The sequence below is a fragment of the Chelon labrosus genome (assembly GCF_963514085.1).
Source record: "Chelon labrosus genome assembly, chromosome: 12".
NCBI classification, from domain to species: Eukaryota; Metazoa; Chordata; class Actinopteri; order Mugiliformes; family Mugilidae; genus Chelon; species Chelon labrosus.
In genome coordinates this window covers 6,059,308-6,072,381 of record NC_140345.1, presented here as the reverse complement: position 1 = coordinate 6,072,381, position 13,074 = coordinate 6,059,308, and the positions used below count along the sequence as shown (strand labels likewise).

Here is a 13,074-nt window from a genome sequence, read left to right as displayed (position 1 = left end):
CTACAAGTATGACAGATATGCTACAAACTTCCTGCTACGGATATACACACGTCATAGCTTATAATGTCAGAATGTTTTTGTGACTATAATGGGATCCTGTACAACATCCCAATGAACAAAAATAGATCACAGATAATTCATTTTCATAGCCTAATTGCAGTATAACAAAACAATACATCACAGAAGTATCGCCAACACTACTATCTGACTTTACTTTAAAAGTTCTTGGGAAATTTCATTGATGTTTCAGGTTTCTAAACACGCCAGTCTTGAAATAGCAATCAGTGCAACCTTGTGTGTGAAACAGGGAAATTAATATTAATGTAAAGAGCACTCCCTCAAGGGTTTTACTCGTTCTGTAAGGTTTTGTAGCTGCATGTAGTTTTGTGCTGATTTGAATCCACACCTCTTTTTACAAACTGCAGTGACGATATTATAGGTCGCTTAAAACCTCAAGGTGTATGATAAGAGACACGATGCTTTTGTGGGTGTCGTATAAAAGCGTGGTCGACATGATTCTGTCAGCTGCACGAGTTCCCTGAACTGCGCTCATCTGATGTGAATCTTTGCTAGAAACATGTGCCAGTGACCCATAGTCTTTTCAGATTGTACCCACTATCAGCATCAAAGCAAAGCAGCAGTTCTCGTTAATGGACCGAGTTTGTCAGTGAATTACCACAGATCTTTGTCATCCTCAGAAACAGCAGTTTGTTGGCAAACCAGCATTTCACAGCTCGAGCTCGTCACAGTTTCCTGTGTGGTGTGCAGCTTGTCAGTTTCATCAGGAGGAGTTCATACTTTTCACAGACTCTTCTGGTAAGCGACACTTTCTTTTCTTCTCACAGTAGATTAACTTTAAATTTCACGATTTATTCTATTGGACTGATACTGCTGATATTTGACATATTTGAAAATCAGAACAAATACAGATAAAATCCTGAAGTGAAAGAGTTTTCATTTTGAAACAACTACTTTCTGGGCAACATTTTCGCATTAAAGGCTGAATTAAAATGTTGACTGGGCTAAATGAACATGCTAAATTTGTGATTAAGTCACAAAAGCTCTCGTAGCCCACAGACACTGTTTCGTGTTAAGGAAGAAGTCCATGAAACATTTGTTGAAACAATGAATACTTTGCAGTAGCTTATCGAAAGCTTATTAAGCGTGAAGTATGACTCAACACAGTCAAACTATGACATTTCCTACTGCGGAAATTAATAGCATCATATGCATTTATTTGTATACATGACGAAATGTGAAAAGAAACTGTGACACATGGAAAGATTTTGGTATTCAGGTCATCGTTCTTCTTTCCTCCTGTAAACCACCTGCTCTCTTGCTGCAGTGCAAACAGCGGAATCAAAGTAAGCAGATCCAGAAATCCAAATGTCAAACCCAGTGGTCACCCATCAACCTGGAACAGGCGGCTATGGGACAAATGTCCAAACAGGAGAGTGGAGCACGGGCTTGTGCAGCTGCTTCAGTGACTGTTTAGTCTGTGAGTACAATTCACGCTATGAAAGACTTCTTCACTTGTTTGATTTTTTTTTTTTCCAGAGAGATGTTGTTTTTTCCTTTCAGAAATTCACAACTAAATACATTTCTGTTACTCAGGTGCCCTTGGCTGTGTCTGTCCACTTGCGTTGAGCTGTTACACGGCAAATAAGTATGGCGAAAACTGCTGCTTGCCTCTTGTGCCAGGAGGTTTAACAGCCATGAGGACTCACATGAGACTCACTTATGGTATTCAGGTAGGTTACCTAGAAACAATGAACAAAAATCCTTATTATGCAAGCTTTTCACAATGATCATTCCCAAGTTTTGAGTGAGTCTTGTGTTACAAAATTTCAACTGTGATGTTATGAAAGACAGAGATTTCGTGAACATAGGAAATTTTGGATGTTCCCTGCAGTTGAGAAACCTAAATTGCACTTCCTCACAGGTTATTATTCCATCGTGTGATTTTTTTGCAATCTTTTAACCACAGGGAACAGTATGCAACGACGCCTTGATGAGCTGTTTCTGCGGACTGTGTGAGGTGTGCAGGATGGCGCGAGAAATCCGCATCAGGAATGGAGAGATTACACTCTAAGCAGAGATCCAGCTATTTATTCCTGGAGCTTTCATGCAGACTAAGGGCCGCTAATGAACCATGCAGTTCAATGTATTAACTGTAATTTTTCCTTTCGCCTCATATGAATCTGTGTAACGGTACTGGTATTAATCTGCATATCTGTAAATAAATGCATTTTCCACATTCATTGCTTGAAACACGATAAATAACATTTCTCAGTTTTAAACCAATTTATTTTCTTTTGGACTGTGAAGCCCATGTACATTTCATTTACTTTTCAATGCGAGAAACTAGATAACATCTCAACGTGAGAATCTGTGCTAAACCTGTGAATGAATGCCCTTTTGTAAACCAGTTGTATGCAACTGTTCTGAGATGTGCAAATTTCAAATGAAGAACAGAATAATTTTATACACAACCCACAAAAACAGAGCATAGCACCATCATATGAGTACCATTGTCTGTAAAACAGTGGTTCTCAACCTTTATGGGGTCCTGGACCCCCTGCATATTTTTGATCGACCCTGAGGACCCTGCCACCCGATCTGGTGGGTGGGGGTGCAATTTGATAGAAACAGCAGAAACTGCATTTTAAATTGCATTATGGCATTTATTCACTCTTTATGACTTTCAGTTGTAACTTCCAGAACAAAAAATCATACATATGCAGTAGCTTCTTGGCATAATGTAACACAACAGGATAGTTATGCAGTTTCCAGAAATTATTTAGCGTCCCCCCAAACCCGGACAATTTTCACGTGTTAGCAAAGTTAGCGCAAATGGAAATATGGATTTGAATTTAAAACCAAATCGTCACCTTAATCAAATATTATATATATTAATATTGAATTGTTAAATCTTCTAATGATCGGATCCATTTTTAATTCAGACTGTTTAATAAAATATCTTCCATCATTTACTACTTTCTGTTTTGACTGAAGTTTTAGATTTACAATCTTCTATTTTTTTGGCTTTCACACAGAGAAAAGATCCAATTAATGGACCGACAGTACAGTTGACTCAGCGTAGAAGAGCAACAGCATGAACCAGTGGCTCACTAGCGCCCTCTTCCATGAGGCAGAAGTACTGGCTGCCTCATCTCGTGATTTTTCAGTGTGGTTTAATGTCAGATAAACAAGACTAAATATGTTACACTCATACATGAAATGCATTAATTAGGCTATGGAACATTAGGACACATGATAAAAATGTACACAACCAATATATTGATGGCATACAGAGAGTTAGCCACAGGCACGCGCCAAGGACACGAGCCTAAAGGTTAGATTATGCTTCCGCGTAGTGATCACGCAATGGTCACGCAATGGCCATGCAGTTGCTCGGACGCAGTCGTGAGACCGTGATGGTTCTGCGTGGGGTTTATGTGTCGAAATGCATGCCACACCGGTAGAGGGCGCTATGGTTTTTTGTGACCGACCGAGACTCTTGTGACTATCTCGCCTCGTTATTTACCTTCCGGCTTTTGCCGTAGTCACAGTGAACGATGGACACTGAGACAGGGAGACTGGCATTGGAGCTCCAAATTATTCAAGCAGAGGAAGAAATACTTCTATTGCAAATTAGGGCACGACAAAGGAGACGATGTTTATGAGTGGAAACCGGAAAAGCGGTCTCCAGCGGATGTAGTTAGCGGACCAATCACAGCCAATGCCGCTGCGTTGCTGCTGCGTTGCTGCTGCGTTGCTGTTGCGTCGCCTCGACGCGCGTCGAGGATTTTTGGGAGGTGCGCGTCTGGCCCTTGCGTAGGACGCACGGGGGTCCGCAAGGACGCAATAGGTCCGTAATAGGTCCATACGCACGGACGCGCTGTGTCAACGCGGAAGCATAATTTCGGCTTAACGCAGTTTGTGAGAGATTGCGCAATCCGAGGCTCAGCTGGGCTCGCTGCCTCAACTCATGTCGCTCCCTGTGGTCGCTCTCTAGAGTCACACAAGAAATACGTAAATTCAGCGATTTTGACTATAAAATTGATCGACGTGACGGGAATCATACAGAAATTGCATTTATATCCAAATTATATCAGACCAATGGACAAATAGTATAATTTATTTTATCGTCATTACTTAACCTAACCCATGTTGTCAAGTTTAAATGTCGCCTTCTTCTTTTTCTTCTTCTTCTTTGTGTAACTGTGCTTATCATCTTCTTCGTTTGTTTGTAACATTAGCATAATTTCAAGCGCTAACCTGAACCTTGTAGCTGATGAGTTTTACCACATCAGCTTCCTGCAACTATTTCACAATAAAAGCATTATTAAGAAATTAATGGTGTATCCCCACTGAAACACTATGGGGCTCATAATTTGAAAAGAATGCAGATGCTGTTAAGTTTGTATTAACAGTGTCATGCAGCAACTTTAACAATGCAAACGGGTGCGAGATCTCTTATTAAAATACAATGAATTACACTTGTGAGTGAAATAGATGGAATTAGAGAAAGTCACGTTACCCTCTGTAGTTTAGGTAGATAAAGGTCTCAGTCACATTTGAATAAAATAATACTTTTTGTATAAATGTCATATAATCTTTTTTAAAAGATATTTTATTTTCACGGACCCCTTGCAATTACACCACGGACCACTAGGGGCCCGCGGACCCCCGGTTGAGAATCAACGCTGTAAAAGATGGTATGAGATTTCCTGCCTGGCCACCCCTTCCTGGTGCGTCATAACACCACAGCGATCTGATTGGCTGTTTCCTTCGTGGCCTGGCAACCAGAAGAGGCTTTACCAAACAGACTCCCACAAGGAACGTTCGAGCTAGCGACACTCGCTAGCCTTCTATATTTTCTGAAAAGGTTCAACTGTTCGGAAAAACCATCATGTCTTCAAGGACTCTACCGCTGCTCTTTATTAATCTCGGCGGGGAAATGCTGTACATCCTGGACCAGCGTCTCCGTGCTCAGAATATACCTGCTGATAAAGCTAAGAAAGGTAGCTAGCTTAGCAGCTATCCCACTAACAACATACAAATGTCACCCTGCTGTGGTGAAACGTTAATCTTGCACCGTGATAAATGCACATTCTGTTTGGTGAGTTTGTTCGTTTACTGGTTGGTGCACAGGTAAGTGATTCGGGCAAGATTAACATGAAGTCCAGTCATGGTTAACATTAATGAGTCGATTTTATTTTCCTTTAATAAACCGCATAGACCACAACTGCTGGGACGTAGGACGGTGTAACTGAGCTCAGAGCAGATGTAATTGTGTTATTCCCCCTGCTCCATTGTCTATAAACGGGCCATTGCTCTATCACTTTTATATATCTCCATAAAAGAGCCTGACGGCCAAGTGAAGCCTGGTTTCCACAAAATGACAGTGGAACACAATGTATGTAGTGTATATAAATATTTAGCATAATGAATGAATTAATAGCATCTGGTGATGTTATTATTTATCTGATTTTCAGAACATCATTTTATTTATCTATTTCCTTTTTAACTAAGTTTCCACAATAGCTGGCTGGATAGAGGAGGACAGAAAGAGAGGTATTCTTATGAGATTGAGTATCACCACGCACTAACATATTAGATGCTCTTTGCTCTGCTTTGGCGTAGTCGGAGCCCATTTGCTGCCTAGGCTGTATGATTTCATAAATGCACAAAAGATGAGATGTCATATGCACAGATCAGCTCACAAATAATGTGCTCACGTTGCACACGGGTGCACAGTGAAAGTGGCTGGGCCACTCACATACTCACATCCAAGACACATACTTTATTATTTATAAGGGCTTTCACTGTGTAGACAGGGTAACAAGCTAAGGAGTCATTAAACAATCAAAACTGAGTGAAATATATCCAAACCATATTTTCATGTTATGAATTAAACTGTATCTGTGTATATACATACTAAGACCCTTCTCTGGCGTCACTATATATATTTTTTTGTGGAGGGGGGGTGTTGTTTTCACAGTTTTGTATTCAATCCTTTATTTATGTGTTTATTTATAACGGTTATACTCAGAACTGATAACAGCACAACACACATTTAAAACCAAACTATTTCCAAACTGCCTGTAGGAGTGCTATCAAGTAGAACAAACTGCTGCTGCTTTATTATGGCCTTTGGGATTAAGCTCTGGTTGAATATCACCTTGGCCAACAAATAGTATAGAGTGCTCGTCTGCCTGCTTCTCAACCTACAATGTGGAAAGTACGTTTGTCTAATCTCAGTTAACGCTTTTGCTGTTCATTCGATTGACTAGTTATGAATGACATCATCACCACCATGTTCAACAAAAAGTTCCTGGAGGAGCTTTTCAAGCCTCAGGAGCTTTATTCCAAGAAGGCCCTGCGGACTGTGTTCGACAGGCTGGCCCATGCATCCATAATGAGGCTCAACCAAGCTAGTATGGACAAGGTAAGGTGTCCGTACTACGTTCACAGATGTAGCCTTTTGTTTATTGTTGTGTTACATTATTCTTGTCATTTGGATTTTGACTTAAGTGCGCAGAAGTGATTTTTCCAAACATCACATCACATTCCTTTATTATCAGCACAGAGATGTCAGTTTATCGTACAGCTTCTTCATCACACACATTAGAGTGATGTTTTTTTTTAAAAAAAAAACCATAAACTATACACCAATAAATCTTTGATAAACCAGTTTATAATAATGTTTTGTTGTATTCAAGCATACTTTATATCAAGCAGTCAAGCTTTATTATAGATTGATTCATATACACTGTATGTGGCTCCCTCTGCTGTCCAACAACAACCTACATTTATTTCTGGTGTACTAGGAGACAATGAGGTTGTTTGTGTGTTCCTCTTTCACAGCTCTATGACTTGATGACCATGGCTTTCAAATATCAGGTGCTTCTCTGTCCCCGACCAAAGGACGTCCTCCTTGTCTCCTTCAACCACATGGACGCAATCAAAGAGTTTGTGAAAGACACTCCCAGCATACTCAGCCAAGTGGATGAAACTTACCAACAGCTCATAGCGGTACTACGTGACTCTTCACATTTGTTTCAGCTTTTTGCAGTGGGCCCAAAATGTTTGAGGTTTTGCATTAACGTTGTAACGCACAAAGTGCAAAAAGGCTCCCAGACTTGTTAATTTACAAAGAAGATTGAGTTTAACCATGCATGGTCAGCTGCAGAGCATGACTTGGGTTTTACACTCACGTAGCTGGTGATACATTGCGAGTCACTGCTTTTCCTCGGGCAGGATTTAGGAAATAACAATCTAGTTACGTGACCAGGAAGAAACTCCTCTTATTGTCATGAGTGTCATGGTCTTATGACCAAATAAAATGTGACCATCCAACCATTATGAATAAGACAGAGACAACGTGCCAAAGTAAAAATAAATAAATAGGCTCTTAGTCACATGTAGTGATTTATGACTGACAAATTGTGCAACTGTGGAGTACATTTAAGGATTATCTTAACTTTTATATATATTATATGCCATTCTTTTAGAGTAATTTTATATAAAAATCTAGTTCTCATTTCATTAATCAATACATAATTTGCTTTTTTTTTGTGACTGCACACTTTGTTTTTCTTTATTTTTGCTTTTTTACTCTCTAGATGTATACACCCTTGTCCAGTGGTGAATTCCAGCTGATTAGACAGACTCTTCTTATCTTCTTCCAAGACATGCATATAAGGGTAAGTTCCTCCTTAGTGACATTTAATCACGGGTACAGTATTAATTAGAGAAGATTCTTTTTTGTTGGTCTTTTATTTTTCTCACGTCTTTCTCTGAATGCCTCCCTCTATGCCAGGTGTCCATTTTCCTTAAAGACAAAGTGCAGAACTCAAATGGCCGCTTTGTACTTCCCACCAGTGGTCCAGTGCCCCATGGAACTCAAGTCCCTGGCTTGATAAGGTACCACAGTATATACACAGCTCTCATGCCTCAGATCCAATCAATTTTAACGATGGAGATAACTGCAACAGTAATTACTTGAGAGTAAACTTTGCCTTTGGTCCTTTCAATGATCTTTAATGTTTGCCGTTGTGTCTTACATGTAGTCAGTTTGCAATCTTACCTAGATACTGTAATCTGATGTTAAGTAGAACTGTCTACAGCAAATTGTATTACAGGGGTTTTCTAAATTTAGATGTGTTGTATTTTTAGCTCGGATTAAACGTCTGTGTGTTTGAACAGTGAAGCATCAATGAAACAAAAGCTAATATGCAAAACATCCGAGCTTCTAGTTAAGAAAACAGCTTTTATCACTAGCAAAAGAAATTCAAAAGAACAGAAGATACTGCACACGTTCTTGCTCATACTTTTGTGTTTTCTGTCAGGATGTTTAGCTGTACTGGTGAGGAGCTGACCAGGCTGCAGTTCAGTAATGGAGGGAACTACACTGCTGCACTCCGAGAAGGATCTTTTGAGATTTTTGGAGATCGGGTCACAAAGCTAGGCACGAACATGTAAGACACTAAAAACTGACCATACACTTTTTAATGCTGTTAATGACAACCGTAAGTCATGGGGGCTGATAATGTAGGCAACACATCCTTTCTCATTCACGAGGTCTGATCAAGATATGCACTTGGTTCAACATATTTTTGTATGCTGACACAATTTTTGACACTTTAGCTTTTTACTGAAACATTCGTTATATAATGAATATGGTCATAAGGTGCAGACTTTTAGGGGATTTTGGCAACAGTGACCAAAACCATGCTGTAAAAATCTACCCTGGGCTGCATGACTTTATTACTGAACACAAAGTAGGAAACCCTTGGTGATGTCCATGCCTTTCAGACCTTAGATAGATAGATACATAGATAGATAGATAGATAGATAGATAGTTTCTTTATTAATCCCAAACTGGGAAATTTCTCTGTTGTAACAGCAATGTACAGGCATTCAACCATACATAAATATAACAAAAGCTAAAATCAACAATAAAAATAAAAATAGAGAACTAAAAACGTACAAAAGTATACACAATATTAACAAGATTATAAGATAAGTGAATAAGTGAATATTAAAAGTGAATATTAAAAAGAAATGTTAAATTATATTGCAATGAGGTGAACTGAATATAGGTAAGATTAAAAATTTACAGCCAATTACCCAAAACAAGCATGTGCAAATGTGCAAGAAAAAAACAAAAGTAGGCAGTCATTGCCTGCAAAAGATTCTGGTTAAACTGTTGCAAATTAACTTTTTTTTTTTTATGTACAAATTAATTTATTCAATTACATCTGAGTCCCTGAAAAGTTCACAGCTTCAATTGCTCATATACATTATATAACTAGAACTTGAATATGTTTTGGTGAACAGATAAAATAACAAAAGTTATGATGATATTGAAATATCTTTATATGGAGTAAATAGAAATCAGCCTTTACGCATTTAAACTGATGCCATTATAGTCTGCCACAATACAAATAACCATTTTAAAAGACTTTGGAAGGTGTTGTTGACACCATTAGATGGACATATACAGTATATGTGCTCATTCTCTCTTTTTTCATCTTTTCAATCAGGTACAGTGTAAGCCGCCCTGTGGAAACTCACATGTCTGGCACATCAAAAAATTCAGCTCAACACACAAAGGTAAAAATATTAATGAAATAAAATATTAATTATCATACACAACAAATAATTTGTTTTATGCACACAAATTAAAACTTTGTCTGTCTATCTATTTGGTAGATAGATAGACAGACAGACAGACAGGCAGATAGATAGATATGTATGTATTGTATGGTGGCCAAAGCACGTCCATGAATTTGGTGCAGATTCAGCATAAATATACGGAAGTGCTATTGTGTGTCAACAGGTCAACACTGCTCCCAACCCTCTCGCCAAAGAGGAACTGAACCTGCTGGCCAGGTTAATGGGAGGATTAGAAGTTCAGAAGCCAGGAAACACTGACAGTGGCTTCCGAATTAACCTCTTTGCCACAGATGAAGAAGAAGTGTGAGTGAGTGTTGTGATATTGCAGACTATTTAGCTTGTTTTAATTTCCTAGAAATAACACTCTGACTCTCCTTTATCACAGGGAGGCATTAATATCAAGACCAGATGAGCTTTCATATGGAATTATAAACATCCAAGCAACAAAGGTAAACAATTATCTGTCCTCACAAACTCTTTATGCAGGAAAATAACTTCATGCCCAGTATTTCTTTAATAATAATCCTGATTTTACTAATGCAGACCATTTTCATCTACATTGAGACTACAAGTCTTTGAGTTGCTTTTCTGATCAACTGCAAGGCACTTTTGTCCCTGTCATCACTGTAGAAACTACACAACAGCTCTCAGGCAAGGTGTATGATTACAAGATTAGTCTTTGGAGCCATAGTGTTTGTTCTAAATGTACTTTTGACCTTTTATGTCAGATCTACAAATGTGGGACCGGCAGAATTCCTGGTTTGCATTGGCCCTAACATGTTAGCATTCACAACTGATGGGCTTGTTCTATTTAAGCAACCCACATGATCAGACTATTGGAAGGTCCTTCGTGATGGACTTTAGACTATACAGTCAATGAACAGAGATGTGAAGCTTTTCCAGTCTAACAGGATTTACCGTAATGAGCTACTGAGTAAGTCCCTCTCTTGATTGCTCTAATTTTGTGATTGGTGGATAACATTGTCTGTTAGGACCAGCAGGCTAATGCAGAACTCGCCAAGATCATGGGAGAGTTCACAGAGTCTGGAGATCAGTCTCCCAGTGCCAGCAGCAAAGGAGACGACCTTTTGGCCATGATGGACGGTCTGTGACCAGGGGTCGTAGACACAAGTCAGAATCAAGAGTCTACACTTTTGAAGACCAGTCTGTCAGTACCTGCAAATACACCGCCGCAACCTCACATGGCGAAAGAAAACCACCGTCTTGCGGTGCTTCTATTGGTTGTCAGACAACCACCTGCATATTTGCATTTCACTACAAAGAATGTGTGGTAAGACGAGCTCTAAGTGATAATATGCTGTAATAGAACGTTGACTGTAAACGGAGAAGAGCTTCATTGCAACAAGATATACGGTAGGCATATATGAGTGTGACATGTATGGTAATAACAAAACATCTGTTTATACTGTAAGCTCTTTGTAAATTGCACATTCCTTTAATGTCACAGTGTCATTTAATCGTAAACATACACTGTTACAATTGCATTACAGTTTTAGTTTTGGATTTTCAGGTTTATGGCGTAATTTCAGGATATTTGTTTATTTCACCGTATTTCCTATTACAAGAAAATCTTATCTTTACACAGTGTGAAGAGGAAGTTCATTAACCTCTTCTGCATTCTGATGAAAAGGTGATTAAATCGTACTGTGGCAAAATCAGAGGGAACCCAAGTGCTCTTTCTGTTTTGATTTGAATTCTCTGTTCTTACACCATGCTGTTCCACTTTAAAAGAGTTTGAACTTATTCCACGAACCTGTGATGTCTATGAATGTTGCAGTAAGTACGTAATGCAATATAATTAATTACCTAATATGTACATTTGTTTATTGCATACTTTATTTACTGAACGTATTATTTTTGTGTATAGAAATAAGAATATTGCTGCAATTGGTAAATTGTTGAATGTGCAATGTAGTATTTTTAATAAATAGATTTAAAAAATATATCTCTTTTTTACACACATTATTGCATAAACTACTGATGCAATAGAGTGTTAATAATGGCATGAACCATGTAACAGTGTAACGTTGCAACATTTATCAGTAGGGGGCGCTGTAGGACCTTTTTTAAAACAAGTACCCAACTGTTGTCATGAAACGGCATGTCACACATGGCTAAAAAATATTTTATTATACCACTATGTTTACATGCATATACATATACACATATACTTACATATGCACCCCCCTCCCCCACTTGCCCAGACCTATAGTACAATCAGAATTGGTATGGCAACGACAATCTGCAGTATGCACAATGTTTGCCTGCAGTCTACCTGCAGGCGAGTCAAAGTGAGACTGTGATAATCTGCACTCCCCCATTCAGCCACTCACGCACACGAGCATAGTGCATACCATGCAGGCAAAACATGCCGAGACATTTCTCTGAATTGATCTGGGGGAGGAAGATTCTGGTGAGGTTCTCCCAATAATCTTGGCAAAAGAGAGGCAAGAAACACTACATGCCCTCAGGACACAGCCTGTACTTGCAAAACAAACAGAAACCAGAGTTCATGCCAGTAATCTTGCATGAGTTCAATGGATTAAACAGAGCTCGCTGAAAAACAGTATTTCACCATAAAGCTTTGCAAACTTAATTGTGTATCAAATTACAAGGTTGGTTTTGTTTTTAATATACTGTCAAAAGCTACAGCTGTGAAAGCTATGAATTTACCAACAAGAGACTCCACTCAACCTTTCTCTTAACATGCCAAAATAATCTCTAAGATGTGTTTCTTTCTCAGACACACATTTTAGTTATGATTCAGTTTCCTCTTTAAAGGCTGTGGGCAGGACACTGTAAAGCCGCACTGTGACATGCTTTTCATGTGGGTGAAGCATATGCTGTGCTGATTCAAGGCAGGAAAACTAGTACAACTCAGGAGAGGATTTGCCCTTTAGGTTGCCCTCTCTGTGTCTGTCACATCTGCCCACTGGTTTGAAACTGGTAGCTGTGGGTGGAATATAAGGTTAATCAGTCAGTCTAAATTGGGAACATAGGTGGGCTAAACTAAATGTCACAGTCATTAAAAAGTATGCTGAGTAAACGGCACTGCCTTTTTAGAGAGCTTAGTTGGTAGTCGTGTGTTGAATAACATCTTGGCCAAATGCTATTTAAACATTAAATAGTGCTAAACACAGTAGCGCTCATCCAGAAATGTTGCGAGCAGACAAATATTGCAAACTTGTTACGCATTTATCAGATGAAGTAGTGATTGAATTCAGTGATACACAGTTTCACTGAGTCATATGGTTAATCTAAATGAAGTGCAATATCCCGTTAAAAAGCAACTAAGGCCTTATATTAAGCAACACTTCAATCATCTCCTTTAACATACTTTCAGGTTCTGTACTACTACTGTTGAAA

The 13,074-nt window shown here is 38.8% G+C and overlaps 2 protein-coding genes across 2 annotated transcripts; both read left to right on the top strand.

Annotated features, from left to right (window-relative positions):
- The first annotated feature begins 8 nt into the window (after positions 1–8).
- Positions 9–4,251, top strand: LOC311496448 (cornifelin-like). The gene is made up of 4 exons (XM_084556316.1): positions 9–816; positions 1,346–1,498; positions 1,615–1,751; positions 1,988–4,251. The coding sequence occupies exons 2-4, from the start codon at positions 1,387–1,389 to the stop codon at positions 2,090–2,092; spliced, it is 354 nt and encodes a 117-aa protein (XP_084412442.1). The 5' UTR covers positions 9–816; positions 1,346–1,386; the 3' UTR covers positions 2,093–4,251.
- Positions 4,252–4,831: 580 nt separating this feature from the next.
- oscp1b (organic solute carrier partner 1b) lies at positions 4,832–11,627 on the top strand. Its single transcript, XM_084556825.1, has 10 exons — positions 4,832–5,027; positions 6,300–6,454; positions 6,874–7,041; positions 7,632–7,712; positions 7,829–7,932; positions 8,358–8,486; positions 9,555–9,624; positions 9,851–9,990; positions 10,073–10,136; positions 10,680–11,627. Exons 1-10 carry the CDS (start codon positions 4,916–4,918, stop codon positions 10,797–10,799), a joined length of 1,143 nt encoding a protein of 380 aa, XP_084412951.1. The 5' UTR covers positions 4,832–4,915; the 3' UTR covers positions 10,800–11,627.
- Positions 11,628–13,074: the final 1,447 nt, after the last annotated feature.